This window comes from Euprymna scolopes, chromosome 21, assembly GCF_053919585.1.
Source record: "Euprymna scolopes isolate OS-2025 chromosome 21, ASM5391958v1, whole genome shotgun sequence".
In the NCBI taxonomy this organism is placed as follows: domain Eukaryota; kingdom Metazoa; phylum Mollusca; class Cephalopoda; order Sepiida; family Sepiolidae; genus Euprymna; species Euprymna scolopes.
Genome location: NC_136502.1, coordinates 11,398,222 through 11,426,005, shown reverse-complemented (window position 1 = coordinate 11,426,005; position 27,784 = coordinate 11,398,222). Strand labels below are relative to the sequence as shown.

Sequence of the window (27,784 nt, the reverse complement as noted above, 5' to 3'; positions counted from 1 at the left end):
GAGGGCAAATATAAATGCAGTGCTGTGAGCGTTACTCAGAAGCATATACAGGGCAATTTAATGTTTAGTTGAAGATGTCTTGGCCATATGGAATGTAATCCCTAATGTTGGCACATATTCCATCGCTATGACAATCCAGAGGATCAGATTTTGAAGTCATGTTTGAGTAACCTTTAATCATGGAATCATCTACCAAAACAGTTGGGCCGATGTCAAGTTTGCACAGGAACAACAAGTCGGGTTTGGTCTCCAGTAATTGAATGTCAACCTTTAAAAGGTTGAAATGTATAACTCTAATCTTGGAGACGGGGACCTAGTAGTGTAGAAGTTGGGGTTCTGGGTTTATCCTTATTTTGTGCATTGGGGAAAAATAGATAATCAACTTTCTTTCTCAAGTATTTTGAGGAAATTGGAGATAGGTTCCCCTTCCATAGAAAATGAAAAATGACAAATTGTATTTAGTACCAAAAGGTTTGAGGGAGAGAAAAGTTAAAATAAGAACTAGGCTTTGGTTACTATATATTGCTTAAAAAATAAATTATAGTAGTAGTTGTAGTATTAAACTCCAATTCTAGTAGTAGTAGTAGTAGTAGTAGTAGTAGTAGTAGTAAACTTAAAAGGGATATTACTCAATAATACCAAGTTTCTTTTTTCTTTTCTTTTTTTTTTGTTCTTTTTAATTTCTCCTTATTTGCCATCTCTCTGATTCGCTAAACATTCAGTCAAGGCAAATTTCTCATGATGGATTTTGAGCAAGTAAGGATCAATGCTTCAGTGAAGAACTTAAAATCAAAACAAAAGAAAAAAAACAGAAAGGAAAGTAAAGAAATATAATAAAAATTGCATGGAGTAATTTAGTTCCAGATTAAATATGACAAATGAAGATGATGATGTTATTTATTTGTAATTTTTGTCCTATCTTTCCTATATATATGTTTTGTCCATATTAACAGTAATAAAAGTGACTCAGTAACAAAAAAAGGATAAATTATTTAAGTCTTTCTTAAAATATTTGTCTAGTAATTATTAAGGGAGATAATTTAAATTAAACAAACATTGCTGGTTAGAAAGAATGATATACTGATGAGAAAAGTTTATAGAGGCAAGAGGCAGTGACTAAACACTTTGATATTGTCAAGATTTTCTACCAACGTATCTAAGATTTCTAGTAAAAAGGGCATAACACTTGAGATATGTCACTTCCTCCTAAGAAAATGTTTCCCCAAATTGAAATTCTATGTATTTTGTATTTTAGACCAATGATGATAATTTATTCATTTTATTTAATTTCTATTATATATATAATCTAGCCTGGGTGCCCGGCGTTGCCCGGGTGTTTGGAGGTGTGTGTTGAGCAAAAAAAAAGTGGTAGTAGGCAGGCAGGCTCGAACCCATGATGCGAAAGCAGAAAAGAAAGTGAAAGAAAATCTGACGTTTTACCGCTATTCTATGACGCGACCGGAAGTTCGGAGCATTAAAATTAAGTGAAGTCAATCCAACCGATATGATGACTTGCAAAAATGGTTGCAAAAAATCGAACCCTCCTTGTAGAAAACTGACCAGTTGAGAGTGAAGGAATTTATGTTTTTGGCTAATTTTTCATTATTTGTTGTCCGAGCCATAAAACTTCAAAATGATACCGATCTTGTGAAAATCGTCGCCTTTGTCGTAAGTTTAAGGCAGATATACAAATATACATACATACATACATGATGATTGCAGCGTCTTGTCAGACGAGTGCCACTCCCTCAGACATTTAAAATCCATGACCCCAAATGCCTGAAGGAGTATCTATACAAATATGATGTTACAGAGTCTTAGCTTTGTACGACAGCTAAGTCTCTCTCTCGGTTCAAAATGTTGAGATCCAGCAACAAGCAAGAGCAAGATAGCCAGCAACAAATTAAACTGCAGACCAGCTTAATGCGGGTAATGGTCTTCTGCTTTATGTTTTTTTTTTAATCAGAGATTTGCTTCTCCTAGAAAGGTTGCCTTCACCACGGCTTACGGGAGCCCTCTCCACCCCAATACACATATACACACACACAAATATACACGGTGCTAGTTGGCCGATATACAAATATACATACATACATACATACATGCATACAAACATACACTTAAACAGACAGATGAGACTTATATTATAGAAAAAAAAACATAAGGGCCGTTACAGCTCTTTTATTTATTTTCTTTTGTCCTCCAGAATTTATTTTTCTACATAGTCACCACCTTCTTTTGATGCCTCAGTCGTAAATGTTTAGAGGGCGCTTTGTCACTCACATTTCTGTCACCAATCTAAAATCGACGAACCCATCTCCTAACTCTGCTGGTATTAACTGCATCAGCGTTTTAAATGTCCAACAGACACTGGTGAATGTTGATTGGTTCAGTTTTTTCTGCATCTAAGAAGTTAATGATGCATCTCTGCTTCTGATGCACATACATGACAGGAGTTACTTTTTTAGAGTCTTCCAATATTTATATTTAAAGAAATTAAAAAAATATTTTACAAGACTAAATCTTACTTGAGTAGTCAAAACTTCTACACAGTGATCTAATGTCTATGACCGTGTTCCATAATATATTTCAAGGTAAAACCTCTTTGTCAAATGACAAGTGTTTCAACTCATTTGAAGACGAAGTTGACTCGTAATTGTGTTAAGTTATATCGCAGTGAATATCCTCACAAAATTATTTTATTTATCTGATTGATTTGTTTTGTTGTTGTTTTTTTGTGTATGGGGGGGGGCGGGTAAGTGGATTTACATCCTAAGTGTGTCATTAAATTATTTAGATTCCACAAAATTAAATTTTTTTTCTACGTCCATAACTTTGGTTGTGTAATTTGTACTTTTCAAATATTTTTTGCTATATAATACCATTTTTTGGATTGTCTTCATGTATTTTAAGGTTGAATCTCTTTCATTTATTAAAGGTTTCAGGTATGTTTCCTTATTATGAACGTATCCAAGATTGGATATGTAACATATTGCATATGAGCGCGTGGGAAAATATCAGCAGCAGCAAAGGATGGCTGGCTTGCGAAGAGATTAGCAGCAGCAGCTGAAAAACGTGCATATATAAATTAGGAAGTGTGTGCGAGTTGGCGTGACAAGAAAAAGAACACCACGTGCTCAGGGCAAAAAAAAATGGATGCATAAAATCAAGGACGAGAATGGTCCACTTGCGGCCGGCATGCGATCGAAGGAAGTAGAAAAGTGTACACTGGATGAGATGGACGGTGGTGAGAGAATTTTAAATGGTGTTGAGACAGGAGAGTACTGTGTAATAAAAACTCTTGTTAAAAAAAAAAAAAATGCCGACCCGGATTTTTATTTATTTATTTCCTTTGTCTGTTTGTTAGAAGCTAATATTGAATGGATTTATACTGTGTCAATGTGCGTCAGTAAAAATGAATTTATACTGACGCACATAGTTTACATTTAATTTTTTATTGCTTTCAATTTCAGGAAGACGATTTACCAATGGCTTCTATAAACAAAAGGTGGAACCATTAATCATGAGTATCGACCTATCTACGTAGATTTCATGCCGTGTGCTTGTGCTCTGTAAGTTTTCATATTTTTATACATAGATATATTTTTTCATTTTTTTTTTTTGCTTTGTATACGTGTATCTCCACTAATATATAAAAGGAATTTTGTGCCTCTGTGAGTTCGTTCCCTATCGACTCGATTTTTATGAAATTTCACACAAAGGTACTTTATGTGCCTGACAGTGTTCTTAGATAGGTTTTGTACCAGAATGTATTAGATAAATATCAATAATCCATAATCGAAATAATCTGATGAAGAAAGAACGGGCGATTTTGACCAAAGTTAACACCTTACACAGCCTAACATCACAAGTGCATTTGAGAAGTTTTATTACCACACAAGTCGAAAGGCCCAACATATAAAATCAACAGTAGTTTTTTTTTTAATATGACAGGGATGCGTTCAAAATAAACGTTTCTGTTTAGAGCACAATTGTACCATGATACTTAACTTTTTTTATTTTAAACTTTTATTCAAGCCATTATATAGATTAAAAAAATTATAAAATCCGCAGTAGGTTCTCTATTGTGCAATGTAGACTACAATGTATTGAAAACTAAGTAACTGTGGGGAGGCATGTGAAGCTTCCTCTCTGTGCAATGGACCCTCAACTAGAGTAGGCAATCAATTGATTGAAAAATAGGCAATTTCACCGATTTCGATGACAATAAAATATGGGGGTGTGAAACATTCACTGATCATTAATCAATCCCGGGCAACGTCGGGTATCTTTGCTAGTAATCTATGTGCTTTCATAGTTGGATTACATCTTCAATAGAGTTGATTAACTGTTTTTTTTTTTCAGAGATGGTACTAAATGAAAATACCTTCGAAGTCATTGACTCCTTCTGCTAACTAAGGATGGAGGCAGCATGGGCATAACTCTATGAGCTGTTGCCTCAGATATCATAGTAGCTATCCTTCTCTACATCTTAGGAAAGTTATATAGTACCTGAATCAGGCACATCATGATATATGTTGGGCCTTTGATTAGTCCTCTCTCTTCTCCCACTGCAGCGCAATGTTTAGAGGAAGTTGCAATATAAAGTCTGATTAAATCAGAAGATTTGTGAAAGCACTGCATTTACAATTTATACAGTTTATAACTCCATGTCAAATTATTTGCAACTTGAAATCCGTATCCTTGTTAAAAGACCTTAAATAGACACTATGAGTGAACAAAAAAAGCACTTTACCATTTTTGGTTGAAAGGTACTTGATAGTGTCTGCATGAATGTCTAAAAGAAAATAAACTCTGTACCATATTAGCCACGTTATTTTTTTTTTGGGGGGGGTTGCTCCATATTGAAACATGGGTGAAAAATATAAACTTTGATAAAATCACAAAGAAGGCTTCATTTATGAGCAATTCTGGTGCCATTTTTGGATTCATTGAGTGAACTCAGCACATTTGGGTAACTGTAAACTTTGATACAAGTCTAGGACCACTCGGCCATATGGCACTCTGAGTTCAATCCTGAACGAAGGCAGTGAAAAGTAACATTCAAAACAGAGAATCAGCAACTATGTCCCAGAGCCTAGCTGGAGTCCGAACACGGTACCCCTGTAATAATAATAAAGGGTTGGATTGAAGACTCCTAACAAACGGTTCCCTAGTTCGATACAAAACACCCGATGAAGGCCAGAGGGCAAAACGGCCGAAACGTTGTGACTATAACAACCAAGATGAGAAAGTCAGTCCGACAATCTCAATCAAATGTATTTTATTTGCACTTAAAAAAAAAGTGCAGATTAGGATTTTTATTTCTGTCCTTTGTTCCTTCAACGTTACACCCTGTGTCACACCGACATTTCGATCATGTTGTTTCGATGTCCAATACCTCCGTTAAGTCTTGAAAGACAAAGGATACCCCTTGTAGGGGCAGTTTCACATGTCATTGTGAGGCAGGGGTTGCGCAATCCATAACCACACCTCTCCTGAATCGGCACTGTTTGTGTCCAGTAGCAAGGAGAAGTCCAGGACGACTGGAAACAATGCCGAGATAAGCGGAGAGCACATATAGCACCTGGAAGTCCCAAATGGTCACCCACTTAGTACTGACCAGGCTGAACGTTGCTTAACTTCGGTGATCTAGCGGGAACTGGTGTATCAATGTGATTATGCTGTATGCTTTGATGTACAACCACCCAGAACAACCCGGATTTTTTTTTATCTAAGAAGAATTTGATTGTTAAGCATTCGTCCAGTGATATCATATGAGCTAATTTTCATAAGAAATTCATGCCAAACCTTCATATTAAATAATCCACAAACCAGATCAGCCAATTTGGAGATACTTTCTGACCAAAAATGCACCAAACATTTTTTTCCCTTTGCAAATATCATGTTCTGCGAAGTTAAAAACTAATTTCCTATGCAAAAAAAAAAAAACCCCCCAAACACTTAATATAAATATTTAAAAATAAGAACTTGAAACGCTAACTTTTTCCAAAATTACTGGATTCAACATTACATAACCCAAAAAGAGTTTATCTGCCATAAAACAGACCAAAATGTTTTCATATTTAAAAACTTTTAATGTAGCCAAAATAATATTAGATTTATTTTGGTAGCTCATTTAGTTACGAAAATTATGACTGTTCAAAGTTTGTTGGAAATAACAAAATTTGTCTTTGTTAGTTGAAAAGCCATTTTTCAGTGTATCACTACAAATGTAGTCTTTGCTTAATGTATTCTTGTGATAATTACTATGGCTTCTTGGAAAATAGGACAAAAACATTCTTTTCAACAATAAGAGCCATTATTAAGGCACACTTGAAGAAGGTTGGATGTTACATAAACCAAAACGTGAGAATAGCAGCCGACGTGAGAATAATAGTACAAAAAAATTAGTTCTTCAAATCTAAATTAATAGAAAAAAAAAACGACCTCAAAAATTTAAAGTTCCATTATGGTATCTTACTTATAAGGTAAAGATAGAATGCTCGAATCATTCTCTATCAAAAAATATCCACGCAAAAATATGGGAAATATTGTCCTAAACTGGGAATGGAGTAACGGACTTATATTAAGTAGAGATTAATAGGTCCTTCTTACTTTTTTTTTTTAATGGAGAGTAGATAATACACTTTGGATGTGTTATCGGCAGCTCCAGTAACTCTCGCTTCTCCTTTTTTGTCCCTCAGTCCTCATTTCCAATGAATGATTTTTCTGACAAAGGGTGAAGAAAAAGCTGCTTTCCAGGTTGTTAGCGCTTCATGAATAGTAGCCTGATATGTCGGAAATTTTCTATTCCTATTTCTATCCTTGTAGCCATGTCACTAGTAAGGGTGCTGGAGGTAAGCGTTTCATCTGGGCTGACATTACCCACCTGATAGTCAGGGACCCGAACCTTGGATTAGCCACTAAGGAGGCTGTCCTATCAGCAGGTACAAAGTACTGGGGCTGCTGTATTGTCATTTGGTGAATGGATTCTGGACCATGCAGTAGCTTCTAGTGGGGCCTGTCAATGCCATACTAGTGGGTAATTGTTACAGCTTTACCTTATCATGTGCTACAAAAAAATATCCTGTCTCTTTCTCTCTTACTTTCCCTCTCTGTCCTACTCTAACCAAGTCTGTCGACCTGTTCCACAAACCCCAAAAACTCAACATGAAATATCTCTAAAAAAGAAACACGGATAAACCTAGAACTTCATCCTCCAATGTAGATCCTTACTACCATGTCTCCTCCAACATCAGGGGTCTACGTTCCAACCTACCAGAAGTTGAAACTCAATTACTGGAGACGAAACCGGACTTACTCTTTCTAAGCGAAACTGGCATAGGGTCGATCACTTCCCTAGATGAGTTCATAATAAAAGGTTACTCTAACTTAACATCTAAATCTGACCCCCAACATCGCCATGGACATGGAATATGCGCCTACATAAAGATGGCTTCCCGTGTAGTAGAGATATCTCCAGAGAAGACCCTAATTTACCTTATATGTGCTTCCGGGTTGCACTTGCTTACACCACCGCATTTATATTTGCCCTCTATCGCCCCCATAACAGCAGGGTTACTGTCTTTAAAAGTATATCTGAGAAAATTGACCTCATCCTGTCTGCTCATCCTTCGGCTAACATTCACATTTGCGGTGACTTCAATGTCCATAATGTGGAATGGCTGACCCACTCAACTAAGACAGATGATGAGGGGAGGTTCTGTCATGATTTTGCCATTGTCTATGACCTCACTCAGATTGTTCACGAACCCACCCGTGTGCCCAATACTACCGGTCAGTATGCAAGCCTTCTAGACCTTTTTCTCACAACTTCCCCTGAGCTATGTTCATGTTCCGTTCTATCTCCCCTGAGATCCTCCGACCACTCCATCGTATCAGTTAAGATAAAAATGAAATGCAATAAGTCTTCAGATGTACCTCTCCACTGTACTGTATACCAATACTCTATGGCAGACTGGGATAGCTTCCGTACATTCATATCTGATCTACCCCTGCATTCCATGTTTAAAAAGGATGTGTCCTCTATAGTATCAGACCTGACCGAATGGTTAATTGTAGGCATAGACCGATTCATACCATCCAAAAAATTCTAACAAAAACCTAACAGCCAGCCATGGTTCTCCCCAGAATGTGCTGCTGCCATTGCACACTGAAATCACTTTTTCCATAGCTACCAACGTAATAGATGTACTGAGACTAAAGCTTCTTTCAGAACTGCCAGCAACCACTGTAAAAGAGTAATAAAAAATGCAAGGCAGCTATATGCTCAGTCCTGAGCAGCAGCTTGGTTCCCTCCAGTTTTGGCAAATAGCAAACAGGATCCTGAACAGAAGCATGCGTTCTATCCCAACCATCATCAACGGACCTGAGGTCATCTCGTCAGCAGCAGACAAGGTCAGATTATTTGCCAAGAACTTTGCAGCTAACTCTACCCTCTGCGACGAAGGCCATCAACTCCCCGTATTTCCTCCTACAACACACTATGCAACATACAAATATCTGTGTGTGAGGTCGCCAAACTAATCAAGAACCGTGATTCCAGTAAAGCAACTGGCCCAGACGGCATTCCAATTATAGTGTTAAAAAAGCTTCAACCAGAACTTACTCCCATACTTACAAAACTGTTTAACCGTTGCCTTAAGAAGTGCTTTCCAACACCCTGGAAAACCTCATCAGTATGCCCTGTATTTAAGAACTCATGTGATAAGTCATCTCTCTCTCAGTACAGACCAATAAGTCTCTTGTGTGTCATGGGTAAGTTACTGGAATCCATATTAAATAAAGAAGTAGTCAACCACCTCAGCAGAAATAACCTTCTTAGTGACATGCAATATGGTTTCTGTTCTGCAAGATCTACAGATGATCTGCTAATGGTTATATCCCATAGGATTAGTGAATCTCTCGACAAAGGCTTCCTCTCTAGGGCAATTGCTCTTGACATATCAAAGGCCTTCGATAAGGTATGGCATAAGGGCCTACTTCACAAGATTTCCAGCTACGGTATAACTGGAAATGTTTTCTCAATCATTAAATCATTTCTCTCTGATAGGCTCATCAGAGTAGTGGTTGATGGGCAGCTATCAGAGGCCCACAGTATTGTTGGAGTCCCCCAGGGGTCCATCTTAGGCCCAACTCTCTTCCTGATGATCTCCAAAAACACATACTTAAACCATTCGTTGACGTCTATGCTGATGACACGACCATCTATGGCAACACATCAAAGGCCGTGAATGACAAAGCTCTCTCTGATTCCCTCTCCTCTGATCTTGAGCACGAGGTACAGTGGGGGAAGAGGTGGCTGGTTACTTTTAATGCATCTAAAACCAAGCTCCTATCTTTACATCATCAACGCTCTGATCCCCATCTAGCATCAATTGAAATGTATAGCTCTTGTCTTGGTGCGGCTTCATGTTTTGAAAAGCTCCTGGGTTTGACCTTTACTCCTGATCTGAAATGGAAAACGTATATCAAGTCTGTTTCCCGGGCCGCTGGGAAAATGGTGGGATCATTCTACCACTCCAGAAGATATCTCACTACTGATGCAATTCTCTATCTGGAGATGGAGTACTGCTGCCACATCTGGGCTGGAGCTGCTAAAAACAGGCTATCCTGCCTTGACAAAGTACAAAATAGATTTTGTCGATTAGTGAGGGATGCCCTTTTTTCTTCCCTGCAACCTCTCTCCCACAGAAGAGATTTTGCGAGCCTGTCTTTGTTTTATCGTTATTTCCATGGCAAGTGCTCGTCCGAGCTCACGTCTCTGGTCCCCCCTCACAAATCTTTCATGATAAACACCCGTCTAGCTAAAACCACTGTCAGCAATTTCTCCCATTCTTTATCTGTGTCCAAATCAAAGCGTAGATTCCATGAACAAAGCTTCTTTCTGAGAAGTGCACACTTGTGGAACTCTCTTCCGTTTGTCTGTTTCCCACCTGACTACAACTTGGATGTCTTCAAGTCCAACATAAACAAATTCCTGATTAATCGCCCCCCTTAAGTAAGACACTTTATCAAATCTCCAATACCAACTATTACTACGATATTATCCTCTTGATTACTGTACACACAATAAGCCTTATCCCCGAGTGGCTTCCGGGCCTTGATATGTTTAAATAACTAAAAAATATCCATTGTTTGTAAAGTCAGTCTATATTCATATGTACAATGCAACGCTAGTGAATTTTGAAAATATTTTTCATTTCAGAACAGATTCAGATTTTCTTTGTTTTCTCATTTATTTTTTCCCCTCTCATATTCTCGATAAATAAGGCAGACATAATATATCATCGTGTGCGGAAAAAAGGCAAAACAAAACAGAAAAGTGTAAAGAGATTTAAGAAAAGACTAATTCTTTAATAACGGCATGATTTGAAGAACTGAAACGCTGTTATTATGATGTGGCCTTTCGAAACACTGTGCCACATTTTGGTGGCGCCAAATCTAAAAGCAGTCTTGTTATTAATCTATTTCAGAAGAGATTTGGCGAAATAAAGAAACAAATTTTATAAATAAAATGAAAAAAGATAACACGAAGACATATTTTTCATCTTTTTGTTGTTGTTGTTTGTTTTTTGATTTTGTAATTAGTTTCTCCCCCTCCACCTCTCTCTCTCATATGCACACATTTTATTTCAGTTTTTTTATATTAACTCTTTCGTATTTTCACACACACGCACGTTCTCTTGTTTCTCTGTCTGCCCCTTTCTCAGTGCCCTTTCTCTTTCTCCCTCCTACACACTCACATTCCCCCTCTTTCTACGTTATATTCTTCCACTTTTTCTCACACACAATTTCTCTTTCACACATTCTATTTTGCACGTTCACCTGTTTTCACGAGTACGTTTTCTTTCACATTTTCTCACAAATTCTTTTTATACATGCTTTTTCTCACACATTCTCTTTCACACGCTTTTTTCTAGCACAATTTTTCACACAATTCTCGTATATACGTTTTTTTTTTTTTTACACAATTCTCTTATATACGTTTTTTCTTACCTCTATTCCCTTTCTCACACGTTATTCTCTTTCACGTGCTTTTTCTCACACATTCTTGTTCACATTGTTTTTTCTCGTAGATGCTTTTTTATGCATTTTCCCTTGTACACACTCTCACACACTATATAGCACGTTTTCTTTCACACGTTTTCCTCACTTCCACATTAGATTGGTTGGTTGGTAGTTTTGTTTTACGGCATATCAACCCTTTTCAGGTTATTTAATGCCGAATCTGGTGATTTTGAAGAACGATTTTTTAATATAGTATATTTGTTTTTTAAGTCGTATTCTATTTAACCCATAGTTGGGACCCTAACAGGTACTACCACTCCGGGTCAGAGTGGACCTGGGAGCAATGGCAATTAAAGGGTGGCTCCACACTCCCTAAGGCCTGCAAGCTGGGGCCTCACCATCGCGTATAGTTTAAGGTCATATCCAGGACCTTTGCTCATTAGGATTTTCTTTTTAATATTGACTCTTACTGTAAATTCGAATATTATTAAAATTTATTTAGGGCATGATTGAATAAAAATGTACTACCCGCTAAAAGGATTGAACTTTGATATTTGCAATGCTGTTGCTTGAGTAGAGCCTCATTGCCTCCTCAGTGTAGCTAGTCCCAAGAGATTCAGCTCCAGACCAAGCTAACTGCCATATTAACTACGGGCCCTGATCACATTAGCAATATGTGAACTAGCAAATATCAGGGCTGGTATATGTGTGCTATTGGCTGGCTAATATATAACGCAATATCCATGCAAAAATGACATAATTGTTTGGTTAAAGGTATTTCTAGGAAGGAGGGGAAGTGTTGACTTGCTTTGGGATTTCGATAGATGTGTGCGTTTGAGGGTTATGTAATAGAATTGAACTCACAGACCAGCAGAAGAAGGACAAATAATAGTTGTTTAGATTTAATTCTGTGCAAAAACTTAAAAGGCAGTTTGGTTATGATTTTGATTCAGAGGCGAGTATGGCTTGAGTGATCGGTTATTTTAGTTGGATATTAATTTTCAGTTATTGTACAAGATGCCCGCGCAAGAACAAAAATGCTGGTTTATTTTCAGATTTTGATTGAAAGAATTATTTTTAAAATGTTTATTATTGATTATCTCTGCACAAAAGAGAAAATGTCATTTCAATTGACGATTGATTTTCCAATTCGGAAAAATAACCTGTTGACCCTGGCTAAACTCTAGGATATGTAGTCATTGCATTAGCTGGTCTGGTGAGTTCGATTGACCAATCTGCTTCTGCATGAGTCGATGTGGCACTTGTTGATTGGTTAATTGAAGAGGTAGATTGCACCCCTGCCTGACCATATTCTCAGGGTGAATAGCAGTGCAGAGCTTTTCTTTAGCAGTCAGTCAGTCAGCTCTGCTGAGCCAAAGAGAGATAGAGTTAGTTGGCATCGCTGCATTCTGCGCGGTCGATCTCTATCAGAATCTCATCAGAGCGATCTGTAAAACCTCTTGGAATAAATGAAAAACCGGATGAAGGAACAGCGTGTCTGCTTGAAATGGCAAGATATTCTCACCAAACATTGGGGGGGGGGAATGAAAGGGAAATTAAATTAGAGAGAAAACGAAAAGTAGAAAGAGAAAAAAACGTGTCGCTGAAGTTATTTGACGATGACGTTGGTACACATATTTTTTTTTTGGTTGTTTTTTGTTGACTGTTTTTAACTCTCACCTTTTTCTTTATCATTTGAATCATATACTGCTTTTACTGTTGACACTGCTTTTAAATGCATACTTTTGAAATTCAAACCACAACTTATGTCCTTTGTCATGTGTGGAAATTATTTCCAACATTTTTATTTCTTTCTTTCTTTCTTCCTTTTGCTCTTTCTTTCCTTCCTTCCTTCCTGTCCCTTCCCTAACTTTCATGCCTTTTCCCCCTTTTTACGTCATGTGACTGCCTTATGCCCGTTGATTGGAAGGGAGGTTTTTTGCACCAAATTCGAGCTCATGTTGGATTTTTAAATTAATATCACCAGCTGCAGAAAGGACATCATAAAGAGAACAAGAAAGGTGTATCGAGTTACCGAGTACGTCTTTTAAGGTCTCAAAAAACAAGGAGATCTGCAGGATTATTGAAGATGATCTACAACTCTGTCCTAACAAGACATTAAAATTGTTGAATGAAGAATATGGCAGAGAGGTGTGAGCATTATAATGATCAAGAAAAAGATAATCATGGATTGAATGAAGAAAATTCGTCTCAAGAAGATTTTTCTAAGAAAACTGTAAAATCAACTAAGATATTCACATAGGATTTTAATACTTGTGAAAGAAAGACTATTGGAAGGATTTATTCGGTCGTTGTTTGCTCTTATGAGCTAGGATTTGTTCATTTTGGAGAATGTACTTTCTCAACCTCGTCAGAAGGCATGAAAAGACGTTGAAAAGGAAAATGAACACTGAAACGTGTTTAAAAGAAAAGGCGGGTTACCTCTAAAAGGAAATACGACAAAAATACATTCCAAGGAAGATATTGTCAAAGTAATTAAGAACTATTCTAACAAGGACTCTGTACATGAAAAGAACTGATAACTATTAAAATAAGGATTCTGAATATTTAAAAAAAAAAAAAAAGAACTTTTATATTGTTTGCATTCGGATAAAACCACTTAGAAGCTTCCAGTAAGTGCATCCCCCCCCTCTCTCTCTCTCTCTCTCTCTCTCTCCCTTTTATACTCTCCCTTCAACTGTTACTATTACAAGAAATCTTGTAAGCCAGGTGGACATTTTTTGGCAGCCTTATGAGGTCACAAACTTTTCTTTCAAACATTACATTTAATAAATTTGATTTCTCCTTTCTCTTTTTTTTTTTTTTTTTTGTTTCTTCCTTAATTGTTTCAGTGTTTTACTTGATATACGTAACTCGTATTTAGCTACAAAGAATTACGTTCCACGGGAAGAAGTGGATAAAAATTTCTTCACTCGATAATGAGTGTGGCGTCTGTTTGCTTTGTTTTCTTTCTTTCTTCTCTTTTGCTGTTGATTTCTTCTGATTGAGGATATGTCTGCTCATTGAGTGAACCTATTGCATTTCTATGGCAAGGAGGTTCGGGAACCACTAGAATATTTCTTTCTTTTTCTTTTTACTTGTAATGTTGCATGGATTACTGTCCGTTTGAGATCACAGCTCTGTCACTTGTTAGGATGGTAAATAAAGACTTGCCAAACTAAAGCAGCATTATATTCATCATATTTTTGCATTCAATACACGACTCTTCGTTCATTCCTATTACTTTTTAGTCAAATTGCTCTTCATTCTCACCCATTATAGACGGAAAGGTTCAACCATATATATTCCTCATGATAATTAATATTTCTTCCTTATACTAGGTCTATCTCTCTAGGGGTTTAATCTGTCTGCATATTTTTTTAAAACATAAGTTATACAGCTCTTACTATATTCATAAATTTGCAATGAGTTACCTCACTTGCTGATTTTTATTTTTAGGTGATTATTTAAAAGCTTTTCATATTAACAATCATCTGTATCAGACAAAACGATTTTCTAAATACACTGTAACTATGTACATTATTTTATTGCTAGTAACACAGTACAACAATTAGTAATGAGAATTGGCTAGTCAGAATCAAAGTTTGATTTGTAAATTTAAATGCTATTTGGATCTGACATTAAAAATCTGAAAACATAACTTTATATGGTTGATAATGTTGTGTCTTCTTTTGTTTATTAGAATCACCACTTTATCAAGGGCTGGAGGCCACTTAAAGATAAGGGTTAATGAGTTTCAAGTGAGACAGCACTATGATGATCGCTGATGGTGAAGATTGGGTAGAAATTGTTTAAGAAGATGGTTTCACAAGAACTTGCTTACATTCGACTTGAAAATGACCATGTTCCAGTTAGCTGAGAAGCAGCTCTGGGGTATTGCATTCCACGGATAAGCAGTTCTGAGAAAAAAAGCTTTGTTTATGGAATTTTTGTTTAGTATTAGGCATCAATCAAGTAAGGTAAATTGCTGATAGTGGTTATAGTTAGACGAGTGTTTGCTGTGAATGTTTTACAGTGGTACACGGCATAAAGGAGAAATTCTATTGAGTACCTGTTATGAAAATAATGAAAGATCAGGTATATGCTCACGTCTCTTCTGTGAGAAAGAGGTAGTAGGGATGAGAAAAAGGGCATCATCTACCAGATTTCAAAGTTGGTTTTGTACCCTGTCCAGACAGGAAATGATACTCTGAGCAATTCATCACCAGATGTGGTAACATAACTCCATCTTAGGATGTGTTTGACTTTTGGAAGATTGCATTGAAAGGCAATGTGTGGAAAAAAAAAAAAAAAAAAAAGATACTTTATAGAGTGGTAGAATTATCCAACCATTTTTCTGGCGCCTTTGATAACGGATTTGATATAAATGTCCGTTTCAGATCAGAAGTGAAGGTCAAGCCCAGAAGCTTGTCAACGCAAGATGCTTTTTCAAGATGAGAGCCATTCATTTCATGTTAAGTGAACATCAAAGTATTGGTATTGAAAAGATAGAAGCTTGGTTTTGGACGTGTTAAAATTAACCTGCCACCTTTTTCCCCATTGCGTCATGTACTCGGGATCAGAAGAGAGAAAATCAGAAAGATCTTGGTCATTGTCTTTTTATATTGCATTTGCGCATCAGACATTCAGAATTCAGCTTTTAATTATTAGACTCTGACACATTTGATTAAATTTAAATCGATTTCTTTTTTTAGATAAAATCTTTCAATTTAAAAAAAAAATATTCAGTCAATTTCTAATCTACTTTTCAATTTACATCAGATAAGTTCAACTTTATAAAGTTTTTCTCAAATTCCATAATTTCAACGCAACTATCCATTTTTCACAACGGTAAGCTTCCTTTACTCAGTTGCTAATCATTAATATCTCTGCCCATAGGTAGCCTTGCTGCTATAAGATTGAAAGAATTTGTTTTTTGTTTATTTTTTTAATTCGAACAAAATTGACTTCAAAATCTAGTGGATAAAATTACTCTTCTCTCCCCTACAGCCTCTTTCCCACAAAAGAGATGTTGTTAGTCTTTTTTTTTCTTTGTTTCATGAACAAAAATTCTTTCCAAGAATTGCTTGTCTCTGGAACTCTGTACCATGGAGATGCTTTCCAACTGACTCCAACATGTCTGTTTTCAAGTCGAATGTAAATAGTTGATCTGTTCACTTAAATAATCAATTTGCACCAAATCATTACGCTGTTGTCTCACCAACAACCTTGCAATCATTAACCCTTATTCTCGAGTTGCCTTCAGGCCTTCAGAAGTGGTGCTTCCATGTAAAAATAAAACAAAAAAATAAGTTTAAAACTAAAGAATTAAAACAATAAGAACTCACTAAGACTAGGTATAACTGTTGTGGGGATATACACACCCTTATAATCACTAAGATGGACTTATCCATTAGCCATATAAGCAGCAAGTATAGACCGCTAAATGAGAGCTATCCGGATGTCGTACAGAGATGACTCCCCACAGACTTACTAATCTTCCTGTATCACTAACCCTGTTCTGGATATAAATGTTCTTGGTATTCCCTCCAGTCGTCATGTTTTCCTACTTTCACCTGTCCCGACTCCACTACAATAACGAAATCAGCTTAGTGTTTAGAGCGCGATATTGTGTAAATATAGTGGGATTCTTTTAAATTTCAACTTGCAATATCTTGTTTATTTCTTGGTCTTATTTTGATGACAGTTAAATATAAAAGTTAGTCTTTTTTTGTTTATAAATGTACATTTTTTTCTCCTGCGTCACTGATAGTTGTCTTCAAACTTGGATACTATTTTTGGTGACAGATAATTAATTGATGTTGGTGTTTTCCAAATTTGGTGTGTGCGATATTGTTTATCTCTACCTGCATGAATATAGTTTCATCTTGATAAAGTATGCTCAATAAAAGGTTTTATATTGTATTTAGCAACAAAAATATCAGAAAAAAATTAATACACCAAAAATATCAGTTGAAACTTTTGCTGAATGAAATTTTTGCCTTATCAAATTGTGTTTCTGGCAGCTTTTCTAACAGAGCACATATTAGCGCATATGAAAATATCAGCAGCAGCTGAACGATGGCTGGCAAGCGATTGTATTTGTAGCAGGAGCAGTGTTTGAACACGTATGCAAATTGGCAAGTGTGCTCGGGCTTACTTCTGAAGAAAAAACACTACGTGGTCGACTAGAAAAATGTTGATGCTGAAGGAGACAGATGTGTAAAGTGAAGGCAAGAATGGGCCGGCTGTGCCCAGCATGTGGTCGGAAGGAAGAGAAATGCGTGGTAGATTAGATCAACATGTGGCAACAAGAAACTTTTTAAGTGGTGTCGACACAAGAAAATAACAGTAATAAATGCTTTTGCAAGAAATAGTGTCAACCCGAATTGATTTATACTTTACACTTTTATATGATCGAAATCTGAGTTTTTAATTAATTAATATTTAAACAAAAACCATAACATGATTTCTCCTATGCTATAAATCATATATTAAAAAGATTCAGTGTGTCAGCTGTTGAGGCAATGGATACCTTCTATAAGAGTGCTATTTCTAATAAAGCAAAGATTATGCGATCCTGAATTGCAAATTTTTTTTTGTTGGTCAGATCATATATGCCGCATATTCCCAAAACATCTCCTATTATGAGCCGTCCAAAGAAAAAAAAAAACTCGTAGAAGATGCAGCGGAAACAATTCAAGGTCAATCTGAAGATTTCTCTCGAACAGTTTGATTTGTATTATAATTCATAGGAAAAACTAAACCAAGACAGATGTTTCTTGAGTGCCGCAACTCACAAAAAGGCTACAATTGCTGAATCCACATGCAATAAAGAACGCAAAAGGAAACGTGACATTGAAAAAGACAGTCAATACGTCTGATACAGAATTATCACATATGTATCCAACATGCGGGACATACTTCAGAGCTTGGATCGTCTAACAAACCGTCTTCAAACACACAGAACAACTGCATGGTCACGGTCATCTTTGCACGTGATGGACAAACAATATGATGTAAAATGATCATTATAAAAATTAAATATCGTGAATTTTATGTAACTATTAAACAATAACATTTGTTTGTTCTAGTCATTTACTCTTTTAGAAATAGGGTTTGAACACAAAAGGCAATAAAACCAATTTGTTTAAATCAAATAATAAACGGATGAATAAATAAAATCATGACAAAAACAAGAATTTTTTGGTCGAATGCTGGAACTCCAGTACATTTTGTAGGAATTGTTTCGTTATTTTGAAAATGGTGTTTATTGTGCTCAACCTTTTCAAATACAAAAAGAAATTCAAAATATTGAACACTTTATCATTAAACGAAAGAGGCATCAACACACACACACACACACACACACACACACACACACACACACACACACACACACACACACATAATTATGATAATTATGTAAATAATAATCCAATGTAGTGGATAATGAAAAAAAGTAAACCTGTTTATATATTCATCAACGTTTCGGCTTTATTTAAAGATTTTCTCAAGATGACTGATTTAAAGAAAAACATAGTCAGTATTTGAAAATAAGTGGTGCGTTTATGAAATGACATTTTTTTTTTAAATCTGCAAGCTAATACTAATCCAAAAACAACGTAAAATTAGATCTAGGCGAGTTTACATGACATTAACAAAATTTTGTACATAATATCAATCTTAGAAAATAAAATTCTTAAAGCAAAACGACATCTCATTTCATAAACGCACCACATGTTTTGAATTCTAACATTTGTTTCACTCAAAAGAAAAGAACAAAAAAATTTTCATGCTATAAATACGCTATGCATTTTCAAATATTGAGAAAGTTTTTAAATAAAGACGGAATTAAAAACTTTGGATTATTTATACTACTGTCCTCATCTTGAGTGTTACTTTCACATTATATATATATATATATATATATATATATATATATATATATATATGGATAAAGTACTAGGTAAAATTCAGTTCTAAAAGACACATTTTGTAAGGTTGAAGTTTCAATCCTCAGTAAGAGAGATACTAAGAATACTACTGTGAATTACTCACGATACATGGTCATAGTTGATGGAACAAGAATATGTTACCGCCCCTATGCCGTGGATTAAATAAAGAATTCTGTTCAAAATTCCTTGCAGATTCCAGAATTCAACAAGATATACCTGAAGAATGTCGGAGGTTACATCGGCTGAAACGTTGTGATAACACTCAAAATAAAACAGTAGTTATCAATCCTCATCTTAAAATTTCAGGAAAATAATATAAAAATTTCTCAGTTTTCTTTTCATTTTTTATGTGTGTGTGTGTGTGTGTGTGTTTGTGTGTGTGTGTGTTTGTGTATGTTCCAATCAAGCAGAAAAGTTTACTCGACAAAAGCAGATGTAAACTTCCATCCAATATAAATATTGATATTTATAAATTATTACACACACTGAATAAAAAAAGCTCAATATGATGACAATAGAGCTTGACACAAAAATGTAAATTTAAATGTAAAACTTATTTTTCGACAGAATACCTCAAACAAAGATAATTAATAAATCCTTATTCTGCGGAATTTCAAAGAATGCAAAATTCTTCTATTCAGACGAAAGAAATATGTTAGCAAATTTTCTGGTTTTAGCATTGTATGAAACTGCATTGTATGATGGTGGTCATAAAATGCAAATATATTTAACTATTTCCACAATCAAGTAATGCCGTAGCTCATACAAACGATGAAAGCAACCTCATATACAAAGAACTCTGGTTTTGAATACCGAGGTTTCTTACTAGGGCGTCATTACTTATCAAGACCAGAATGCCACTCAAGGATAATGCTTAATGAGTATACAGTGATCACCAGGACAATAGCGTGGTAATTATTAGTGGTCGAAATCGGGTATAATTTAATTATTTAAGAAGACAGCCCAACAAGAACTTGTTTACATTGGACTTGAAAGTTACCATATTGTAGTCAGCTAGAAAGCAGGTCAGCGTAACAGAGTTCCACAGGCGAGCACTTTTAGGAAAGAAGCTTTGTTCATGGAATCTATGTTTAGATTTAAGTGCAGATAGAGAGTGGGGGAAATTGTCGATAGTGGTTATAGCCAGATGAGTGTGCTACTGATGAGCCCAAAGGCGGGCGAAACAAAAGTTTAGGACTTTTAGTCTACTATCGTGCTTACGCACTTATGATATCTTGCTAATTTTTTAAAATAGTATTTTCAAATTAAATCCAAGTTTTACAATATCTTCTTTTTTTTATTAAATTGTGAGGTGAAAGTACACAATAGTTACAAAACACCCTTCCTCCCCATATTAAGAATGGCTTTCTAAATATTATTTCTGCACGATAACATATATAGTGGCGCTTGTGTCAACGGATCATCAAATCTAAGGGAGATAACCAGCATAAACGTAGCAAAAATAAGAATATTTTGCAATATATAATTTGGGACGCTGAAATAATCAGTAGAACAATGAAAACATGTTAAAAAAAAAAAAAAAAAAAAAAAATTACACGATTACTGTAGCCGAGTTCCGAAAATTGCTGAAGCAATTTACGAAAAGGAAATAAGTTAGCGAAGTTAATCAACAAACTTAAAAATATAACCATGTTAAGTAGCAAAATAAACTTATTATTAACGTACACTAAAAAAAAGTAAACAACCTGTTACAATGAAATTATGTTAATTAATCAACAAAAATTGAATAAACTTGCTAATTAATCAAGAAGTTGTTACTCAATTAGTCAAAGAAAAATGCTTCCCTTATTTAAGAGACGCCCCCCCCCCCAAAAAAAAAACCCGAACTCTTTATCTTTACATTGACGGTTTAAATACTTCAAAACCTACTTCAAAAAAGTTTTCTATTTGCGTTGTTTTGTGTTAATTATTATGCGCCCCAAATCATACGTTGCAAAATGAAACTACAGAATAGTAAAATAAATAAATAAATAAATTAAACTTGAATCATAGCCAGAAATTGACAGTTTAAATACTTCAAAATCTCCTTCAAAAAAGTTTTAATCATTTTGACGCTGACTGATTACCTAAAATAAAGAAAAACAAATTTCTTATTTTTTTGTGTAAGCATTTTTTTTTTTCACATTATTTCATTGTTCTACTGATTATTTCAGCGTCCCAAATTATATCTTGCAAAAAATGCTTTTTTTTGCTATGTTTATGCTGGTTATCTCCCTTAGATTTGATGATCCGTGGACATAAGCGCCTATATAGTCATCCGCATACAGTATTGTTTTGCTGTATCATTCAATGTGGCTAGACAATATATATATATAATCCCAAAGTTCTCCCAAAATCAGTCCAAGTTTTAAATTCTTTTTTCTATGCACATCTTATCTTCCTTTTAATACTATTATTTAAACTCATTCCCTTTTCCTTGTACCGATTTGTGAATTATTCCACGGATTTCTGCCTTATGGATTACTTTGGACCATCTTCCAATTACGCGATTCCCTTGGATTTTACTTGTGGAAATGGAAATTTAGCCAACTTTTTTGGATTTTTGAATTTTACCGTTATTGGATATTTTACGCTTCACCAGACTATCTATTCACGTGAAATCACCTTTTTCTTCACCTTATTCCCTCTGCTTCACTATTTGTTATCAAGTAAGATCTATAATTTACTTGTAGTTTCATCAAATACTTTTGCAAGCAAAATCCGATCCCACATTTTGCTAAATCCTACCCTCTGATGAGAAGGAAAGTATTTCTTTGAAACTCCGTGGATAAAGGACTATCCACTTATTTTGTGCTTCCTTTTTTAAAATTAAACATGTTTTTAAACTGTTTTTTAACATGTTTTATCAACTATTTGTTCTTATATATATATATATATATATATATATATATATATATATATATATATATATATATATATATATATATATATACTGCACTGAAGATTCCCGAAAGGATGAAACACTAGTGTCTGTAGGTATTTAATTATTATAGTAAAAAAAATAATTATATATATATATATATATATATATATATATATATATATATATATATATACACACATGTATATATATATACATGTATGTATATATATATATACATGTATGTATATATATATACATGTATGTATATATATACATGTATATATATATACATATACATATATATATACATGTATGTATATATATATACATGTATGTATATATATACATGTATATATATATACATATACATATATATATACATGTACATGTATATATATATATACATATACATGTATATATACATATATATACATGTATATATATATATATACATGTACATGTGTATATATATATACATATATATATACATGTACATGTGTATATATATATACATATATATATACATATACATGTGTATATATATACATATATATATACATATACATGTGTATATATATATACGTATATATATACATATACATGTATATATATATACATATATATATACATATACATGTGTATATATATATACGTATATATATACATATACATATACATGTATATATATACATGTATATATACATATACATATACATGTATATATATACATGTATATATACATATACATATACATGTATATATATACATGTATATATACATATATATACGTATACATGTATATATATATACATATATATACGTATACATGTATATATATACATATACACGTATATATATGCATATATACACATATATATATATATATATATATATATATATATATATGTATATATATCTATACACGTATACATATATATAGATATACATATATAGATATATATATGCACATATATATAATTTCAAAGTAGTAGGCATTGACGTATTTGGCAAAAGCAAGATATATTCAAACATATTAGATTATATTGGATATATTTGTGTCTAAAATACAAATGATAATTTGCCTAATCTATTTTTGTTATCTTCTGTTTTGGAGAGAGAAAGAGAGGGGGTGGGGCAGGAGAGTGAATGAGAAAGGGGCCCATCAAGTCAGAAAGAGATGGAGATAACGAGAGAGAGAAAAATAATGCAAGAGAGAAACCCCAGAAAGAGGGAGGGGCCACTATCTACTTCTCCCCTTCCTCTGGTCAGGATATTTGGATTAATTTGTTATGCAAGATTTCCTTCAGCTTTTTGTGATTCTGTCTTCATATATCGATATTGATTTCTTTCTTGAAGAAGGAGAGGAAATGAAACAACAACAAAAAAGGAAAGAAAAAAAATCGCATTTCTTATCTTTTATTTATTCGCATATGAAATTCTATTCGGTGCAACGTCAGCATCAGCTACTTTCGCTTTTATATTTGTTTACCCCCACCCGTCCCTTTCTCTTTGGCTGCAAATACATCTACAGGGAATGGCTGAGGCAGCAGGTGACGTGAGTGGTTGGGCTGAGTTAGGAATTTTTATTTTATCCGAATACTGATTACTTAGCTTGATTTTTAGTTGTGATTTAAATGTGCCGATTCTAAGTTCTATTCTAATTCGATGTTTTCACAGCTTTTTTTAGTGCCCTTTTAACAATTGAAGGTCTGTAATCGATCATGTCTTCAATTTGACACTTTACTCTATCCCACTATTTAAATAAGGTGCCCTAAACCTTATTTTGCTTATGGACACGCTTTTTTTTTTTTTCTTTTTTCTTTTTTTTTTACTAACGTTCACTCCTAGGCATATCGCAAATTGGATATAAAGGGATCCTATTGGGGACCATGCCTAGGAAAGATAAACAACATGTTGGTTTAAACTTCTGCATATCAGTACAGTCAGGGAAGCAGGTATCAGGAAAGGAATTCCAAAGTCTAACTGTTCGAGGGAAGAAATTATTAGAGTAGAAAACTTTCTGGCATCAACATTTTGTTGCTAAGCGGTTTTGTTGAAGATATGTACATTGAAAGGGCACAAGTGCAACAAGTTTATTGGAGCACATGCCATTAAAATATTTGTAAAACAGGCACAGAGATGAACATTGCAGTGATGGGACAGGGGTTGGAACTTAGGTGACAAAGTGGGATATATTAGATTGAAAACTCTTTTCTGAATCCTATCCAAGAGGGAGAGACCAGATGTGGCAACAATACTCCATGCATGAGCGAATGGTGGCCTTGTAGAGGTACAGGATACTCTCAGGTGCGAGTAGTCATCTAGCTCGATAGAGGGAACCCACCTTCTTTGCAGCAGCCTTTGCAATGTCCTCAAGTTATTTGTTCCAGTTCATATTGCCTGTGAATGTTAGGCTGAGGAGGTTGAAGGAAGAATTCTCAGGTAGGGTGTTATTTGTCATAGATATAGGTGGTTGGAGATATATGTGTGTGTGTGTGTGATGATTTCCGGAAAGGATGAAACACTAGTGTCTATAGGTATTAAAATAATTATAGGAATAATTATGCTATCTCTTTTAAGAACTCAGTTCTTATTGTTGAGCACTCTAAGATTAAATAACTCAGTCACTTAAGCTTACATGCGCAGATTATGATGTCATAATCATAAGATCACTACGATATGACTTTGACATTTGCGCTTTAATATAAATATTAATTTTAACTGTATTTCTTGCGATTAATGTTGGCCGTGTGGTTTGTTCCTTGCTAATGGAGGCAATGATGGTTCATGAAAGGATGAAACACTAGTGTCTGTAGGTATTTAAAAATAATGATAGTAATAGTTTATATATAAGTCAAATGTTTGTTTCTAGATTAGCAAAATCTACTACAAATTCACTATAAGACCATGTACGGAATACTGTTGTCATATTTGGGCTGGTGAATCTCTGTCCCTTTTGAAGGTGTTTGATAAATTTCAGAAATGTATTTGTAATTTGATTGGTCCCACTTTTTCTCTTTCACAGACAAGATGTTGCTAGTCTTAGACTTATTTTTATGAATACTACTATGACATGTGTTCTTCAGAATTGTCTGATTTATTCCCTGCTTCCTTTGTTCCAGCTCGTTTGATTTGTTGGTCTAGTGGTCTCCATCAATTCACTGCTTAAAATACCTTATTGTAATACAGTTTGTTATTCCAGTTTCTTTCCATGAACTCTCTTCCTGCTGACTGTTTTCCTCCTATCTATAGCTTTTCTCTTTTCCAGACTAAGGTCAATAGGCATCTCTTGTTTTTGTGATAATCATCTTTCATTCTTGTTAGTTCTTTATATCGAGCGGCTTCATGTCTTGTCTTGAGCGATTGCTATAAAAATAACAAACTAACAATGAATCAATTTGTTTATATTCATACGAATAATCTTTAAATACAAATTTTGAAAATTTCAATTATGAATATCTATGTATGTAAAAATTAAAAATAGATTTAATGCTGGAAATTAAAAAAATGAATTTTATTATGTAAAGCGAAAAAATGAATATAAAATTAACAAGAATAGATTTAAATATATAAATATAAAAAGAATAGATAAAAAAAATTAAAAATAAATTTAAAGATGCAGAAATAAATAAAATATAAAAGATGTAAAATTAAAAAGGATGGACTTACACATTGAAGATAAATGAATTTCAAGACATAAAAATAGATTTAAAGATGTAGGAAAATAGATTTAAAAATATAAAAATAGAAAATCGGTTAAAATGTCTCATAATAAAAAATAGATGAAAAGATGTTAAAATAAAAACTTGATTAAAAGGTGCTAACTGAAAAAATAGATAAAAATGTGACAAAATAAAAAAAAAAAATTTTTGCAAGGTGGTCACCACTTATCAAGGCCCGGAAGCCACTCAGGGATAAGGGTTATTGTAAGTACAGTACGTTAGTGTGGATATTTAAAGTGTCCACTTAAGGGGGCGGTTCATCAGGAATTTATTTACATTGGACTTGAAGACATCCAAGTTGTAGTCAGAAGGGAAGCAGGCAGACGGAACAGAATTCCACAGGCGTGCAGTTCTAAGAAAGAAGCTTTGTTCATGGAATCCACGTTTTGATTTAGGCATAGATAAGGAGTGGGGAAAGTTTTTGACAGTGGATTCAGCTAGACGGGTGTTTTTCGTGAAAGATTGGCGAAGGGGGACCAGAGATTGGAGTTCAGACGAGCACTTGCCATGGAAATAACGATAAAACAAAGATAGGCTTGCAACGTCTCTTCTGTGGGAGAGAGGTTGCAGAGAAGAGAAAAGGGCATCCCCCACTAAGCCACGAAGTCTATTTTGTACTCTGTCAAGGCAGGATAGGCTGTTTTTAGCAGTTTCTGCCCAGATATGGCAACAGTATTCCATCCTTGGGTGTACTTGGCTTTTATATAGATAGAGAATTGCATCAGTAGTGAGATATTTTCTGGAGCGGTAGAAGGATCCCACCATCTTTCCAGTGACCTTGGCAACAGACTTGATGTACGTGTTCCATTTCAGATCAGGAGTAAAGGTGAAACCCAGAAGCTTCTCAAAACATGGGGCTTCTAGACAAGAGCCATCCATTTCAATTGATGTCAGATGGGGATCAGAACGTTGATGATATAAAGATAGGAGTTTGGTTTTAGATGCATTAAAGGTAACCAGCCACGTCTTCCCCCTCTGAACCACTCGTTCGAGATCAGAGGAGAAAGAATCAGAGAGGGCTTTGTCATTTACAGCCTTTGATGTGTTGCCGTAGATGGTCGTGTCATCAGCATAGATATCAACGAATGATTTAAGTATGTGTTTAGGGAGATCGTTGATGTAGATCAGGAAGAGAGTTGGGCCCAGGATGGACCCTTGAGGGACTCCAGCATTAATACTGCAGGCCTCCGATTTTTGTCCATCAACCACTACTCTTATGAGCCTATCAGAAAGAAATGATTTAATGATAGAGAGAATATTTCCAGTTATACCATAGCTGGATATCTTGTGAAGTAGGCCTTTATGCCATACCTTGTTGAACGCCTTTGATATGTCAAGAGCAATTGCCCTGGAAAAGAAACCTTTGTCGAGAGATTCACTAATCCTATGAGATATAACCATTAGCACATCTGCGGTAGATCTTGCAGAACAAAACCATATTGTGTGTCACTAAGAAGGTTATTTCTGCTGAGGTGGTTGACTATTTCTCTATTTAATATGGATTCCAGCAACTTACTCATGACACACAGGAGACTTATTGGTCTGTACTGAGAGGGAGATGACTTATCACCTGAGTTCTTAAATACAGGGTATACTGATGAGGTTTTCCAGGGTGTTAGAAAGCACTTCTCCTTAAAGCAATGTTTAAACAGTTTCGTAAGTATGGGAGCAAGTTCTGGTTGAAGCTTTTTTAACACTATAATTGGGATGCCGTCAGGGCCAGTAGCTTTACTGGAATCAAGGTTCTTGATTAGCTTGGCGACCTCATGCACAGATATTTGTATGTTACCTAGCATGTTCTGTGTTATAGGAGGAAATATGAGGAGTTGATGGCCTTCGTCGCATAGTGTAGAATTAGCTGCAAAATTCTTGGCAAATAGTTTGGCCTTGTCTGATGCTGACGAGATGACCTCTGGTCCGTTGATAATGGTTGGGATAGAACGCACACTTCTGTTCAGGATCCTATTTGTTATTTGCCAAAACTGATGGGAACCAACCCTCTGATCAGCTACCTTTGATTTAACAGACTGGGCATATAGCTCTCTTGCATTTTTTATTACTCTTTTACAGTTGTTGCTGGCGTTCCTGAAAGCAGCTTTAGTCTCAGTGCATTGTGTAAAAATAAATAATTAAATAATGATTAAAAGCCATTAAAATAAATAATTGATTAAAAGCTGTTAAAATAA

The 27,784-nt window shown here is 34.8% G+C and overlaps 1 protein-coding gene across 3 annotated transcripts in view; it reads left to right on the top strand.

Moving 5' to 3' along the window:
* LOC145241988 (protocadherin gamma-A4-like) overlaps window positions 1-27,784 on the top strand; it is a 249,983-nt gene that overhangs the window by 116,530 nt on the left and 105,669 nt on the right. For all 3 annotated transcript variants that reach the window (XM_080104866.1, XM_080104868.1, XM_080104867.1), the window contains one exon: window positions 3,474-3,572. In XM_080104866.1, the coding sequence (XP_079960992.1) occupies window positions 3,553-3,572 (20 nt within the window). In that variant the 5' untranslated portion in view covers window positions 3,474-3,552. The remainder of the gene's footprint in view (window positions 1-3,473; window positions 3,573-27,784) is intronic.